Source organism: Pristiophorus japonicus, chromosome 12, assembly GCF_044704955.1.
Source record: "Pristiophorus japonicus isolate sPriJap1 chromosome 12, sPriJap1.hap1, whole genome shotgun sequence".
Taxonomy (NCBI): domain Eukaryota; kingdom Metazoa; phylum Chordata; class Chondrichthyes; family Pristiophoridae; genus Pristiophorus; species Pristiophorus japonicus.
Window position 1 is genome coordinate 207,493,947 of NC_091988.1, and position 17,028 is coordinate 207,510,974.

The 17,028-nt window shown below is 45.5% G+C and overlaps 1 protein-coding gene across 2 annotated transcripts in view; it reads right to left on the reverse strand.

Annotated features, from left to right (window-relative positions):
- Window positions 1-898: 898 nt before the first annotated feature.
- ahcy (adenosylhomocysteinase) overlaps window positions 899-17,028 on the reverse strand; it is a 75,878-nt gene continuing 59,748 nt past the window's right edge. For both annotated transcript variants that reach the window (XM_070896528.1, XM_070896527.1), the window contains 2 exons: window positions 4,258-4,452; window positions 899-1,243 (listed from right to left, as the gene is read on the reverse strand). In XM_070896528.1, the coding sequence (XP_070752629.1) occupies window positions 1,112-1,243; window positions 4,258-4,452 (327 nt within the window). In that variant the 3' untranslated portion in view covers window positions 899-1,111. The remainder of the gene's footprint in view (window positions 1,244-4,257; window positions 4,453-17,028) is intronic.

Below are 17,028 nucleotides of genomic sequence, written 5' to 3' on the forward strand. Positions count from 1 at the left end.
GCAGCTCCATTTTATTTCTCTCAAAATGTCACCTTGTTTGTAACTTTAATGAGTTGCATCACTTCCCCACCCTCCCCCAGGCCAGGTTCAATAACTTGTGGTTCAAAACAGTCACTCACCAGCAGTTTTGTGATAAGAGTGGTTGCTAAATAGTCCTTGTACAAGTGGTGACACGTGGGTAGTGCCAAGAAGCTTAAAATGATCGTCACATTCGAGATAATCTGGTCAAAAGAATGCATATTTGACAAGGAAAATGTGAGGGTGATGTCTCGATGTGGTTTGTCACCCATTCCCTATGTTAATGCAGACCCTGCCTGCACACAGCCCATTCCCGTCTAGCTCTTCTGTACCTTACCAAAGTGAGCATTTTTGATGGGCACTGGCAGCTGTTTGACTGAAAGAATCACAGGCAGACCCAATGTACATTCAGACTTTCTGGCAGAGGTTGTTGGATCGTAGGCAGGATTGGGAACACTGGCAGCTTAACTCTACCAATCCACAAATCCTCCAGCATTGTGACAGATGCTACCAGCATAAAAGTCACCTCAGTTGGTACTGCACCCTCCCCGCCCCCCAAAACCATGTACTGGGCCCATACCTGCCCCTCCGTCAGTGCGGCACTCCCTCAGTACCACTCCTCCGACAGTGCGGCACTCCCTCAGTACCGCTCCCCCGTCAGTGCGGCACTCTCTCAGTACTGCCCCTCCGACAGTGCAGCGCTCCCACAATACTGCCCTGAAGTGTCAGCCTTGCTTATATACACAGACCCCAAAGTAAAGTTCTCTGAATAAGTCAGCCACAGCGCCCATGACCAAAGCACAATAGTTAGTGAATTTAGTTACTTCAGGAGACACAACCTCCCACTTGACTTCAAAGCCGAGGAATGCTAATACATAAATCAGCTTCAGCAGGATTTTATTTCAACATCAATGCAGGTACAAAATGAATACGCTTTGGTGATAACATGATTACAACTGCTCAGTTACAGAGCAATAATCACGCTGGGACTCAGTCATTTGCTTTGCTGCGAAGACCCATCCCAGATGCCAGCAATTTGAACCCCTCAGAGGAATGTTGCTACACTTTGGTTTCCATGTAAATGAGCAGATGCTCAGTATCTGTAATGGTCTGGTTTAAAGGGCCCATCCACAGACACCCCAAGGTAAGACGACTGATCCGCTGTTAGTTTGGTTAATTTCACTCCCAGTTTTTCCAAGTGTGCATCAGCCACTGCTTCATCCAGCTGAAAGTCAGAAGTGTAACATGTTAAGACAACATAGCCATTTACTGAAACTAGAGCAATCCTTTGGTAGAAAAATGGTGCAGCGTTTGAGGAGGAAAGGAAAGGAGTGGGGGTGGAGGTGCTGGGAGAAATGATTAAAAGCCTTATCAAATCACATATCTTAGACCGAGTTTTTGAAGGCGAGAAGGGAGGTAGAGAGGTGAAAGGGTTGCAGAAGGAGTAGAACGAAGGCAGCCTACAGCTCGGCCATCAAAAGGTGGACCAGAGGGAGGGCAGGAGACCAGAGTTAGAGGAATTAAGGATGTTGAAGGACATAGGGCTGGAAAAGAGTGCAGAGGTGCAGCATGTGGAGGCCATGGAGAGATTTGTAGAGGACTTTAAATTTGGTCAGTTGGCAAACACAGGACAATGTAAAAACAGAAACTTTTGGAAATCTCCGGTCAGGCAGCATCTGCAGAGAGAGAATTGACGTTTCAGGTTGATGACCCTTTGTCCATGAGGGCTGGGGTGAAGGCAAACACCAGTACGTTTGGGGGACAGGATGCAGGCAGCAGCAATTTGGATAATTTAGAGAGTTCGAGAGTGAAGGTTGGATGGCATTTAAGAGGATATTAGAAAAGTCAGGTACTTGGCAGAAAGGGGAACAGTCTGGGGAGGCAGCAATGTTGTAGAGAACAGTAGAGGAAGATCCCACAGAAAGATATAAAGTAAGTAAGCTGCAAAAAAAACCAAAGAAAATACTTGCAAGGTTATCAAGGACAAGACGGTAGTATATTGAGAGAGAGAGAGAGAGAGAGAGAGAGAGAGAGCAAAGTCGGTGCTTTAATGACAGACACAGGTGATTGGAAATCGGGAAACGGCAGATTTAATAAATAGCTACTTTGTATCAACCAGAGTGGAGGATAACGTTCCAGAGATACGAGGTAAATTAAAACATCAGTCAACGGGAGGAACTAACGAGTCAATGCAAGTAAAAACATGGTGATGGAGAAACTAATGAGATTAAAGATAGACAAATATCCAGGACCTGCTGGTTTCCACCCCAGGGGATTAAAGGGTGAGGAAACTGTAGATGCTTTAGTCATGATCTCCCAAAACTGTCGATTCAGGAATTGTCCCCTTGACTTGAAAAATTCCCAATGTCACTCCATTATTTAAGAAGAACGAGAGAGAAACCAGGAAATGATAGTCCTATTTTCGTCTGTTGTGGGGAAGGTTCCAGAATCTGTTATTAGGGACAGAGTGACTGAGCATTTGGACAAATATGAGCTGATCAGAGAGCCAGTCTGGATATTTACAAAAGGATATATTTGCTTTGGAGGCAGTTCAGAGAAGGTTCACTCGGTTGATTCCGGATGAGGGGGTTGACTTATGAGGAAAGGTTGAGTAGGTTGGACCTCTACTCAATGAGAGGTGATCTTATCGAAATGTGTAAGATTATGAGGGGGTTTGACAAGGTGGATGCAGAGAGGATGTTTCCACTGATGGGGGAGACTAGAACTAGGGGGCATGGTCTTAGAATAGGGGGCCACCCATTTAAAACTGAGATGAGGAGAAATTTCTTCTGAGGGTTGTAAATCTGTGGAATTTGCTGCCTCAGAGAGCTGTGGAAGCTGGGATATTAAAAATTGTATTCGGTCTTTTTTAAAACAATAAGGGTATAAGGGGTTATGGGGAGCGGGCAGGGAAGTGGAGCCGAGTCCATGATCAGATCAGCCATGATCATATTGAATGGTGGAGCAGGCTCGAGGGGCCGTATGGCCTACTCCCGTTCCTATTTCTTTCTTATGTTCTTATGTAATAGGTAAATGTCTAACGAACCGCGTTGAATTTTTTTGAGGTGGTAACTTACATGGTAGATAGGGGAGTATCTATGAATGTTATTTATGTGGACTTCCAGAAGGCATTTGACAAGGTTCCATGCAAGACGGTGATAAAATGAGCGCGCATGGAATTGGAGACAAATTATTAGCTTGGACAAGGAATTGGTTAGGAGGGAGGAGACTAGGTAAGGATAATAGGTGTGTGCTCCAATGGGCAGGATGTGACCAGTGGTGTCCCCCACGGATTGTGGCTGGGGCCTCAGCTTTTCACCATATTTAGACATGACTTCGACGAAGGAATAGAGAGCCAAGTAAGGTTGCTGATGACACTAAGTTTGGAGGCACAGTAAATAGTGTCGATGGGAACAGAAAGTTACAAAGGGACATTGATGGGTTAAGTGAGCGGGCAAAACTGTGGCAGATGGAGTTTGATGTGGGAAAGTGTGAGGTCATCCACTTTGGACCTTAGAAAGATCGATGAGAGTATTTTATAAATGGCAAGAAGCTAGGCACTGAGGAGGAGCAGAGAGATTTCGGGATCCAAGTACTGGAATCACGAGAAGCTAGGGACAGACACAAATAATTAAACAGGCTAATGGAATGTTGGCCTTTATCTCGGGGCTGGAATACAGAGGGGAGGCAGTGAAGCTTCAGCTGTACAGTCTGGTCAGACCCCCCCGGGACACTGCGTTTCTCCCCCCACCCCCCCCACCCCACTCGGAGGGTATATCGGCCTCGGAGGGGGGGCAGCCCAGATTCACCAGACTGATCCCCGGGCTGAAAGGGTTAAATCCCGAGGACAGGTGCACACACTGGGTTGGTGTTCCCTGGAGTATAGAAGATTAAGGGGCGATCTAATTGAGGTGTTTAAGATGACTAAATGATTTGATAAGATAGATGGAGAGAAACTGTTCCCTCTGGAGGGGGAGCCCAGAACAAGGGACAGAACCTTAACATTAGAGCCCGGCCGTTCAGGGTGATGTCAGGAAGCGTGCCTTCACACAAAGGCCGTGGGAATCTGGAAAACTCTTCCCCAGAAAGCTGCTGAGGCCGGGGGTCAAATGAAAACTTCAAAACGGAGATTGATAGACTGCTGTGTGGTCTGCAGAGACGGGGAAAGTCCCTGGTTCGAGTACATGTCGGAGAGAAAGGAGAGGAAAGCTGCTGCTGCAGATAAAATAAAATTCTTACCTTCTTTGGCAGGAAGTGTATACCTACGGCATACTTGCCAGGATTGGTCCACAGCTCGATCTGTGCCAGAACCTGGTTGGTGAAGGAGTTGCTCATTACAAAGCTGGGATGACCCATGGCACAACCAAGATTCACCAAACGACCCTCAGCCAGAATGATGATGTGGCGACCGTTCTTCAGCTGATAGCGATCCACCTGAGACCCAGAACACAGAAGTTGCAATGTAAATGTTAATGGTCCCGAAGCTGGAAACTCAAAATCAGCACACCCCGTGTGCATCATAGGACCACTTCCTGCCTGTAGCGGCACAGCCGGCTGTAAAGGTGGTGAACGAAGGAACGCAAACTTCCATGGCTGCTGCCTTCAACTTGGCCTGACCTTTCAGGCCACGTGCAGGCAGAGTTCGCCATCTTTTCAATTTTTATAAAATTACCGAGACTCGGGTGTAGGAAGCACTATAAATTATGCAGATGATGCCAAACTTGGCAAGTAGTGGATTGTGATGAATATAGTTGTAGACTGCAGGATGGCGAAATGGGCAGGAGTGTGGCAGATGGAGTTCAATGCAAAGTGTGAAGTGATGCACTTTGGGAGGACTAATATGGAAAGACAATATACTATAAATGGTACGATTTTGAAAAGTGTAGATGACCAGTGACCACAGTGATCATATACACAAATCCGTAGGAATAGAAATAAGCCAGTTATCCCCTCGAACCTGCACAACCATTCAAATAGATCATGGCTGAACAACTCCACATACCTGCCGTTGCTCCATATCCCTTAATACCTTTGGTTAACAAAAATCTATCAATCTCGACTTAAAATTAATTGATCTAGCATCAACTGTCGTTTGCTGAAGAGTTCCAAACTTTCCACCTTTTGCGTGCACAAGTGTTTCCTAACTTCACTCCCGAAATGTCCAACTCTCGTTTAGGCTGTGTCCCCCAACCAGTTCAAATAGTTTCTCTGTCTACTCCATCAGTCCCCCTTTATACAAGTGCAACGTCCAAAATCCGTAATCCTCGGGACTGAGTCCTTGCCGGTTTTTTGGGTTTTCCGGATTTCAGACAAGAAAATGAAGTCTGAAATCCGGAATCCTTGACTGATTTTAGGTTTTGCCGCACCCTTGCGCTGCACTTTTTATTGTTAAGTAGACTCCTTATTGCTCCTCCTAAACTGAACCACCCCACTGTTGGCTGCCTCAAAAATGTCCAGTTTCTCGGACAATAATTCCAGGCGACTCCATCAGCTAATTGCAAAATGTCCGATTTTTGGAGTTCCAGATAGGGAACGTTGCACCTGTATCGTGAAAACTTCAATCAAAGGGAATATAAACATAGTTTGTGCAATTAACTCCTCGTAATTTAACCCTTGGAGTGCAGGTATCATTCTGGTAAACCAAAGCTGCACTCCCTCAGAGTATATCCTTCCTAAGCTGAGGTGCCCAGAACTGCTCAGTGCTCCAGGTGAGGTCTAGCCAGAGTTTGGTATACCTGCAGCATAACCTCTACCCCCCTGTATTCTAGTCCTCCAGATATAAAGGCCAGCATTCCATTAGCCTTTTTATTTTTTTTTCTGTACCTGTCCATGACATTTTAGCGATCCTGTCAGCTCAAGAACAACAAGGCTATGAGAGCGGATGGAATCCCTGCTGAGGCGCTAAAATATGGCGGAGAGGCACTGTGGGCGCGGATACATGACCTCATCTCTCATCTGGAGGGAGGAGAGCATGCCGAGAGATCTCAGAGATGCACTGATCATGACCATCTTTAAAAAAGGGGACAAGTCCGACTGCGGCATCTACAGAGGAATCTCCCTGCTATCAGCCGCTGGGAAAGTTATCGCCAGAGTCCTCCTCAACAATCTTCTCCCTGGGGCCGAGGAGCTCCTCCCGGAGTCACAGTATGAATTTCGTCCCCTACGGGGCACAATGGATATGATGTTTGCAGCGTGACAACTGCAGGAAAAATGCAGGGAGCAGCGCCAGCACCAGCATACAAAGTGGCCAAAACTAGTGGGAGGTCAGAAGACCTGGGAAGCTTTTAAAAGCCAGCAAAGAATGACTAAAAAAAATTGATTAAGAAAGGGAAGATAGACTATGAAAGTAAACTAGCACAAAATATATAAACAGATAGCATGAGTTTCTCCAGGTATACAAAAAGGAAAGAAAAAAAGAGTGGCTAAAGTAAATGTTGGTTCCTTAGAGGAAGAGATCAGGGAATTAGTGATGCGGAACATGGAGATGGCAGAAACTCTGAACAAATATTTTGTATCAGTCTTTACGGAAGAGGACAAAAACAATATTTCAACAGTGGATAGTCTAGGGGCTATAGTGGGGGAGGAACTTAACACAATCACAATCACAATCACTAAGGAGGTGGTACTCAGTAAGATAATGGGACGAAAGGCAGATAAAACCTTAGGATGCAAGCCATCGGGTCCAGGGGATTTAAGAGAAGTAGCGGTAGGGATAGTTGATGCATTGGTTGTAATTTATCAAAATTCCCTGGATTCTGGAGAGATCCCAGCAGATTGGAAAACTGCAAATGTAACACACCTTTTTAAAAAAAGGAGGCAAACAAAAAGCAGGAAACTATAGGCCAGTTAGCCCAACATCTGTGGTTGGGAAAATGTTGGAGTCCATTATTAAAGAAGCAGTAGCAGGACATTTGGAAAAGCAAAATTCAGTCAGGCAGAGTCAGCATGGATTTATGAAGGGGAAATCATGTTTGACAAATTTGCTGCAATTCTTTGAGGATGTAATGAACAGGGTGGATAAAGGGGAACCAGTGGATGTGGTGTATTGGGACTTCCAGAAGGCATTTGACCAGACACCACATAAAAGTTCACGGGGTTGGGGGTAATATATTAGCATAGATAGAGGATTGGCTAACTAACAGAAAACAGAGAGTCGGGATAAGTGGTTCATTCTCGGGTTGGCAAACAGTAACTAGTAGGGTGCCGCAGGGATCAGTGCTGGGACCCCAAACTATTTACAATCTATATTAACGACTTGGAAGGAGGGACTGAGTGTAACGTAGCCAAGTTTGCTGATGATACAAAGATGGGAGGAAAAGCAATGTCTGAGGAGGACACAAAAAATCTGCAAAAAGACAGACAGGCTAAGTGAGTGGGCAAAAATTTGGCAGATGGAGTACAATGTTGGAAAGTGTGAGGTCATACACTTTGGCAGAGAAAAAAAAAATCAAAGAGCAAGTTATTATTTAAATGGAGAAAGATTGCAAAGTGCTGCAGTACAGCGGGACCTGGGGGAACTTGTGCATGAAACACAAAAGGATAGTATGTAGGTACAGCAAGTGATCAGGGAGGCCAATGGTATCTTGGCCTTTATTGCAAAGGGGATGGAGTCTAAAAGCAGAGAAGTCTTGCTACAGCTATACAGGATATTGGTGAGGCCACACCTGGAATACTGTGTGCAGTTTTAGTTTCCATATTTACAAAAGGATATACTTGCTTTGGAGTAAGTTCAGAGAAGGTTCACTCGGTTGATTCCGTAGATGAGGGGTTTGACTTATGAGGAAGATGGAGTAGGTTGGGCCTCTACTCATTGGAATTCAGAAGAATGAGAGGTGATCTTATCGAAACGTATAAGATTATGAGGGGGCTTGACAAGGTGGATGCAGAGAGGATGTTTCCACTGATGGGGGAGACTAGAACTAGAGGGCATAAACTTAGTTTTAAATCAGCGGCCCCTTATTCTGAGATGAGGAGAAATGTCTTCTCAGGAGGGTTGTAAATCTGCGGAATTCGCTGCCTCAGAGCTGTGGAAGCCGGGACATTGAATAAATTTAAGACAGAAATAGAGTGTTTCTTAAACGATAAAGGGGATAAAGGGTTATAGGGAGTGGGCAGGGAAGTGGAGCTGAGTCCATGATCAGATCAGCCATGATCTTATTGAATGGCGGAGCAGGCTCGAGGGGCCGTATGGCCCACTCCTGCTCCTATTTCTTATGTTCTTATACAGGGCCTTCTTTGACCGTACAAAGGCCTTTGACACGGTCAACCGCGAGGGTCTATGGAGCGGCGCCCTCCATTTCGGATGCCCCCAAAAGTTCCTCCGCCTGTTCCACGACGATATGCAGGCCGTGATCCTTACCAAAGGATCCATTACAGATCCAATACACGTCCGGACCGGGGTCAAACAGGGCTGTGTCATCGCCCCAACCTTCTTCGCTGCCATGCTCCACCTCAGTCAACAAGCTCCCCACTGGAGTGGAACTAAACTACAGAACCAGTGGGAACCTGTTCAACCTGCGCCGTCTCCAGGCCAGGTCCAAGACCACCCCAACCTCTCATTGAGCTACAGTATGCAGGCAATGCCTACGTCTGTGCACATTCAGAGGCTGAATTCCAGAACATAGTCGACATATTTACTGAGGCGTACGAAAGCATGGGCCTTGCGCTAAACACCTGTAAGACAAAGGTCCTCCCCTAGCCTGTCCTCGCCGCACAGCACTGCCCCCCAGTCATCAAGATCCACAGCGCAGCCCTGGACAACGCGGATCATTTCCCATACCCCGGGAGCCTCTTATCAACAAGAGCAGACACTGACGAGATTGAACACCACCTCCAGTGCGCCAGTGCAGCCTTCGGCCGCCTGAGGAAGACAGTGTTCAAAGACCAGGCCCTCAAATCTACCACCAAGCTCATGGACTACAGGCTGTACTAATACCCGCCCTCCTGTATGGCTCAGACACATGGACCATGTACAGTAGACACCTCCAGTCGCTGGAGAAATACCACCAACGATGCCTCCGCAAGATCTTACAAATCCCCTGGGAGAACAGATGCACCAACATTAGCGTCCTCGTCCAGGCCAACATCCCCAGCATTGAAGCACTGACCACACTTGATCAGTTCCGCTGGGCGGGCCACATTGTCCGCATGCGAGACACGAGACTCCCAAAGCAAGCGTTCTACTCGGAACTCCTTCACGGCAAACGAGCCAAAGGTGGGCGGCGGAAACGTTACAAGGACGCCCTTAAAGCCTCCCTGATAAAGTGCGACATCCCCACCGACACCTGGGGGTCCCTGGCCCAAGACCGCCCTAAGTGGAGGAAGTGCATCCGGGAGGGCGCCGAGCACCATGTCTCATCGCCGAGAGCATGCAGAAGACAAGCACAGGCAGTAGAAAGAGCGTGCGGCAAACCAGTCCCACCCAACCCTTCCCTCAACGACTATCTGTCCTACCTGTAACAGAGTCTGAGCCCCTCTCTCTGTTTATCTCGTCTAATATTTCACACTCCTCCTCCCTCATTGCAAAGTCTGCATCGCCCCTCTCTTTTGTGAAAACCAATGCAAAGTATTAAGAATCCTACCCACGACTTCCACCTCCACACACAGATTTCCTTTATGGTCTATAATAGGCCCCACTCTTTCTCTAGTTATCCTCTTGCTCTTAATGTATTTATAAAACATCTTTGGGTTTTCCCTGATTTGACTTGCCAACATTCTTTCATGTGCTCTTTGATTTCCTGATATCTTTTTTAATTCCACCCTTGCACCACTTCTACTCCGAGAGTTTCTGCAGTGTTGAGTTCTCGGTATCTGTCAGAAGCTTCCTTTTTTTCTTTATCTCCCCCTGTATGTCCCTTGACATCCAGGGGGCGCTCGATTTGTTAGTCCCTTTTTTTTTTAAAAAGGGAACATATTTGCTCTGTACCCTCAGGATCTCCTCCTTGAAGGCCTCCCACTGCTCTGACACTGATTTACCAACAAATAGCTGTTTCCAGTCCACTTTGGCCAAATCCCATCTCAGCTCAGCAAAATTGCCTTTACCCCAATTGAGAACTTTTATTCCTGGTCCACGTTTGTCCTTTTCCATAACTACCCTAAATCTTACTGAATTATGATCACTAGCACCAAAATGCTCTCCCACAGATACCCCTTCCATCTGCCGCGCTTCATTCCCCCAAACCAAGTCCAGAACCGCCCCCCCTCCCTTATTGGGCTCGTTACATACTGGCTAAAGAAGTTCTCCTGAATGCACTTAAGGAATTCCGCTCACTCTGTACCACTCACACTACCTTATTCCCAGTTAATATTAGGGTCGTTGAAATCCCCCACTATTACAGCTCTGTAGTTTTTGCACTTTTGCAGCAATTTGCCCACATATTTGTTCTTCTATTTCCCTCTGACTGCTTGAGGGCCTATAGAACACTCCCAGTAGTGTGATCACCCCTTTTTTGTTCTTAAATTCAACCCATATAGCCTCGTTTGATGAGCCCTTTAACATACCATCCCTCCTCACATCTGTAATTGTTTTTTTTTAAATCAATACTGTGACCCCCCCCCTCCTTTTTTACCCCTCTCTATCCCGTCTGAAAACCCTGTAACCAGGAATGTTGAGCTGCCACACCTGCCCTTCTTTCAGCCATGTCTCAGTAATAGCTATCATATCATACTCCCAAATGTCAATCAGGGCTCTCAGCTCATCTGCCTTATTCCCTATACTCTCTGCATTGAAGTATATACCATTTAGTATTGCCAAACTCTCCTGTTGTCTATTCCGGTTCCCATCCCCCTGCCAAGCTAGTTTAAACCCTCCACAACAGCACTAGTTAAACCTTCCACGAGAATACTGGTCCCAGATCTTTTGAGGTGCAACCCGTCCGACTTGTACAGACCCCAAGCCGGATGGGTTGCACCTCAACAAATCCATTTCATCTGGGCCTGGGGATATATCCACTTTCAAATATGCTAAACTCCTTAATATTTCCTCTCACTATGTTCATCTCATCTAATATTGCAAACTCCTCTAACTAATGTCTGCATCATCCCTCTCTTTTTCAAAGACAGATGCAAAATATTCATTAAGAACCATACCCATGTCTTCTGCCGCTGCTTACCTTTTGGTCTCCAATAGGCAATACTCTTTCTTTAGTTATCTTCTTGATCTTTATGTATTTATAAAAATTCTTTGGATTTTCCTGGACTTTACTTGCCAATATTTTGAGTGCCGTATTTGCTTTCCTAGTTTCTATTTCAATTTCACTGCTACACTTTATGTACCCCTAGGCTTTTTGCAGCATTGAGCTCTTGGTGTCTGACAAAAGCTTCCCCGCCCCCCCCCCATATCCTATTTAGTATGCTCCTTGACATCCAGGGGGTTCTAGATTTGAGAGTCCCTCCCTTTCTTTGTGGGAATATACTTGCTCTGTACCCTCAGGATCCCCTCCTTGAATGCCTCCCACTGATTTACTATCAAGTAGCCGTTTCAAGTACACTTTTGCTTAGCAAAATTAGCCTTTCCCTAATTGAGACCTTTTATTCCTGGTCTATCTTTGTCCTTTTCTAGAACTACCCTCAATCTAACTGAATTATGATCACTATCACCATAATGCTCTCCCACTGATACCCCTAAAACTAAGTCCAGAACCACCCCCTCTCTTATTGGGCTTGCTACATACAAAGTTTCCCTGAATGCATTTTGAAAATTCTGCAACCCCTACCCAGCTAATTAGGGGAATTGAAAGCCCCCATTACTACCCTATTGTTTTTGCAATTCGCAGCAATACTTGCTCTTCTATCACCCTCTGACTGTCTGGGGGTCGACAGTACACTCCCAGCAGTGTGATTGCCCCATTTCTAATCAGTTGAATCCATAAAGCCTCATTTAAAGATCACATGGATGAACTTCAACAATTGTACATCCCTGTCTGGCGTAAAAATAAAACGGGGAAGGTGGCTCAACCGCGGCTAACAAGGGAAATTAAGGATAGTGTTAAATCCAAGGAAGAGGCATATAAACTGGCCAGAAAAAGCAGCAAACCTGAGGACTGGGAGAAATTTAGAATTCAGAGGAGGACAAAGAGTTTAATTAAGAGGGGGAAAATAGAGTACAAGCAGCAGCTTGCCAGGAACATAAAAACTGACTGCAAAAGCTTCTATAGATATGAGAAGAGAAAAAGATTAGTGAAGACAAACGTAGGTCCCTTGCAGTCGCATTCAGGTGAATTTATAATGGGGAACAAAGAAATGGCAGACCAATTGAACACATACTTTGGTTCGGTTTTCACGAAGGAAGACACAAATTACCTTCCGAAGGTACTAGGGGACTGAGAAAGAGGAACTGAAGGATATCCTTATTAATCAGGAAATTGTGTTAGGGAAATTGATGGGATTGAAGGCCGATAAATCCCTGGGGCCTGAGAGTCTGCATCCCAGAGTACTTAAGGAAGTGGCCCTAGAAATAGTGGATGCACGGGTGATCATTTTCCAACAGTCTATCGACTCGGGATCAGTTCCAATAACTGGAGGGTAGCTAATCTAACACCACTTTTTAAGAGGGGCGGCAGAGAGAAAGCGGGTAATTATAGACCGGTTTGCCTGACATCAGTGGTGGGGAAAATGTTGGAATCAATTATTAAGGATGAAATAGCAGCGCATTTGGAAAGCAGTGACAGGATCGGTCCAAGTCAGCATGGATTTATGAAGGGGAAATCATGCTTCACAAATATTCTGGAATTTTTTTGAGGATGTAATTATAGAGTGGACAAGGGAGAACCAGTGGATGTGGTGTATTTGGACTTTCAAAAGGCTTTGGACAATGTCCCACACAAGAGACTGGTGTGCAAAATCAAAGCACATGGTATTGGGGGTAATGTACTGACGTGGATAGAGAACTGGTTGGCAGACAGGAAGCAGAGAGTCGAGATAAACAGGTCCTTTTCAGAATGGCAGGCAGTGACTAGTGGAGACCTCAGTGCTGGGACCCCAGCTCTTTACAATATACATCAATGATTTGGATGAAGGAATTGAGTGTAATATCTCCAAGTTTGCAGATGACACTAAACTGGGTGGCAGTGTGAGCTGTGAGGAGGACGCTAAGAGGCTGCAGGGTGACTTAGACAGGTTAGGTGAGTGGGCAAATGCATAGCAGATGCAGTGTAATGTGGATAAATGTGAGGTTATCCATTTTGGGGGCAAAAACACAAAGGCAGAATATTATCTGAATGGTGACAGATTAGGAAAAGGGGAGGTGCAACGAGACCTGGGTGTCATGGTTCATCAGTCATTGAAAGTTGGCATGCAGGTACAGCAGGTGGTGAAGGCGGCAAATGGTATGTTGGCCTTCATAGCTAGGGGATTTGAGTGTAGAAGCAGGGACGTCTTACTGCAGTTGTACAGGGCCTTGGTGAGGCCTCACCTAGAATAGTGTGTTCAGTTTTGGTCTCCTAATCTGAGGAAGGACGTTCTTGCTATTGAGGGAGTGCAGCGAAGGTTCACCAGACTGATTCCCGGGATGGCTGGACTGACATACGAGGAGAGACTGGATCAACAGGGCCTTTATACACTGGAGTTTAGAAGGATGAGAGGAGATCTCATAGAAACATAAGATTCTGACGGGACGGGACAGGTTAGATGCGGGTAGATTGTTCCCGATGTTGGGGAAGTCCAGAACCAGGGGGCATAGTCGTAGGATAAGGGGTAGGCCATTTAGGACTGAGTTGAGGAGAAACTTCATCATTGAGTTGTTAAACTGTGGAATTCGCTATCGTAGGGAGTTGTTGATGCCAGTTCATTGGATATATTCAAGAGGGAGCTAGATATGGCCCTTACGGCTAAAGGGATCAAGGGGTATGGAGAGAAAGCAGGAACGGGGTACTGAGGGAATGATCAGCCATGATCTTATTGAATGGTGGTGCAGGCTCGAAGGGCCGAATGGCCTACTCCTGCACCTATTTTCTGTTTCTATTTGATGATCCTTCTAGCATATCGTCCCTCCAGATAGCTGTAATTGTTTCTTTAACCCATCTCTGTCTTGTCTGAAAACCCTGTAACCAGGAATGTCCAGCTGCCATTCCTGTCCTACTTTAAGCTATGTTTCAGTAACAGCTATATCATACTTCCACATGTCTATCTGTGCCCTCAGCTCATCTGCCTTATTCACTAGACCCCTTGCATTGAAGTATATACCATTAAGCACTACCAATTTTCTAGCCCTCCTCTACTGCATTCCAAACTCATTTCCTCATTTTCTGCTCTCCATTTCCAGCTTTGCTCCACTCCCTTCTGAATGTATGATTAGGTCCCATGCCGATCTAGTTTAAACTCTCCCCAACAGCAGCAGCAAATCCCACCGCGAGGATAGGTCATAAATTTTAATTATTGGCCAATGATCTAGAGGGGAGACAAGGAGAAAGGTTTTCACCGATTTATGGGGATCTGGAATGCTCTACTTGAAAAGGTGGTGGAAGCGATTCCATAAATAATTTTAAAGCAGTTGGACAGATACTCGATGAGGAATTTACAGAGTTACGGACAAAAAGCTGGGATGGGGGTGAAGCACCTTTCAAAGAGCCAGTACATACACGCCGGGCCGAATAGCCTCTTTCTGTCCTGTAAATTTCTAAGATACTGTTGCAGGCAAGCAATGGGATTTTTAATATTGCTGATCCTTCTCAATGTTGAAGAAGCCCCTGACCAGACTGCTAAAGCAGCAAGTGTGATCTCATTACTCCGAATCCGAGACTCCAGGATGGTATGTTGCCTCCCTGATGCAAGAGTCAAGGATGTCCCGGAGTGGCTGCAGAGCATTCTTGAGAGGGAGGGTGAACAGCCAGTTGTCGTGGTACATATAGGTACCAACGATATAGGTAAGAAGCAGGAAGAGGTCCTACAAGCTGAATTTAGGGAGCGAGGAGTTAAATTAAAAAGTAGGACCCCAAAAGGTAGTAATCTCTGGATTGCTACCAGTGCCAGGTGCTAATCAGAGTAGAGGGAGCAGGATAGTTAGAATAAATACGTGGATTGAGCAGTGGTGCAAGAGGGAGGGATTCAAATTCCTGGGACACTGGAACCAGTTCTGGGGAAGTGGGGCCTGTACAAAAGGGATGGTCTGCACTTGGGCAGGACTGGAACTGATGTCCTGGGGGTAACATTTGCTAATACAGTTCGGGAGTGTTTAAACTAATATGGCAGGGGGATGGGAACCTATGCAGCGAGACAGGACGAAGTAATATGGAGTCAGAAACAGATGGTAGAAAGGTAAAAAGCAATAGTGGAAGGCCGAGTAAACAAAGGCAAGAAATAAAAAGGGCCACACTACATCATAATTCTAAAAGCACAAAGGGTGTTAAAAAAACAAGCCTGAAGGCTTTGTGTCTTAATGCAAGGAGTATCCGTAATAAGGTGGATGAATTAACTGTGCAAATAGATGTTAACAGATATGATGTGATTGGGATTACAGAGACGTGGCTCCAGGATGATTAGGGCTGGGAACTCAACATCCATGGGTATTCAACATTCAGGAAGGATAGAATAAAAGGAAAAGGAGGTGGGATAGCATTGCTGGTTAAAGAGGAGATTAATGCAATAGTTAGGAAGGACATTAGCTTGGATGATGTGGAATCTATATGGGTAGAGCTGCAGAACACCAAAGGGCAAAAAACATTAGTGGGAGTTGTGTACAGACCTCCAAACAGTAGTAGTGATGTTGGGGAGGGCATCAAACAGGAAATTAGGGGTGCATGCAATAAAGGTGCAGCAGTTATCATGGGTGACTAATATGCATATAGGGCTAACCAAACTAGAAGCAATACAGTGGAGGAGGATTTCCTGGAATGCATAAGGGATGGTTTTCTAGACTAATATGTCGAGGAACCAACTAGGAGGGAGGCCATCTTAGACTGGCTGTTGTGTAATGAGAGAGGATTAATTAGCAATCTCATTGTGCGAGGCCCCTTGGGGAAGAATGACCATAATCTGGTGGAATTCTACATTAGGATGGAGAATGAAACAATTAATTCAGAGACCATGGTCCAGAACTTAAAGGGTAACTTTGAAAGTATGAGGAATGAATTGGGTAGGATAGATTGGCGAATGATACTGAAGGGGTTGACTGTGGGTGGGCAATGGCAGACATTTAGAGAACACATGGATGAACTACAACAATTGTACATCCCTGTCTGGCATAAAAATAAAAAAGGGAAGGTGGCTCAACTGTGGCTATCAAGGGAAATCAGGGATAGTATTAAAGCCAAGGAAGTGGCATACAAATTGGCCAGAAATAGCAGCAAACCTGGGGACTGGGAGAAATTTAGAACTCAGCAGAGGAGGACAAAGGGTTTGATTAGGGCAGGGAAAATGGAGTACGAGAAGAAGCTTGCAAGGATCATTAAGACGGACTGCAAAAGCTTCTATAGATATGTAAAGAGAAAAAGGTTAGTAAAGACAAACGTAGGTCCCCTGCAGTCAGAATCAGGGGAAGTCATAACAGGGAACAAAGAAATGGCAGATCAATTGAACAAGTACTTTGGTTCGGTATTCACTAAGGAGGACACAAACAACCTTCCAGATATAAAAGGGGTCAGAGGGTCTAGTAAGAACGAGGAACTGAGGGAAATCCTTATTAGTCGTGAAATTGTGTTGGGGAAATTGATGGGATTGAAGGCCGATAAGTTCCCAGGGCCTGATGGACTACATCCCAGAGTACTTAAGGAGATGGCCTTGGAAATAGCGGATGCATTGACAGTCATTTTCTAACATTCCATAGATTCTGGATCAGTTCCTATGGAGTGGAGAGTAGCCAATGTAACCCCACTTTTTAAAAAAGAGGAGAGAGAAAACAGGGAATTATAGATCGGTCAGCCTGACATCGGTAGTGGGTAAAATGATGGAATCAATTATTAAGGATGTCATAGCAGCGCATTTGGAAAGAGGTGGCATGATAGGTCCAAGTCAGCATGGATTTGTGAAAGGGAAATCATGCTTGACAAATCTTCTGTAATTTTTTGAGGATGTTTC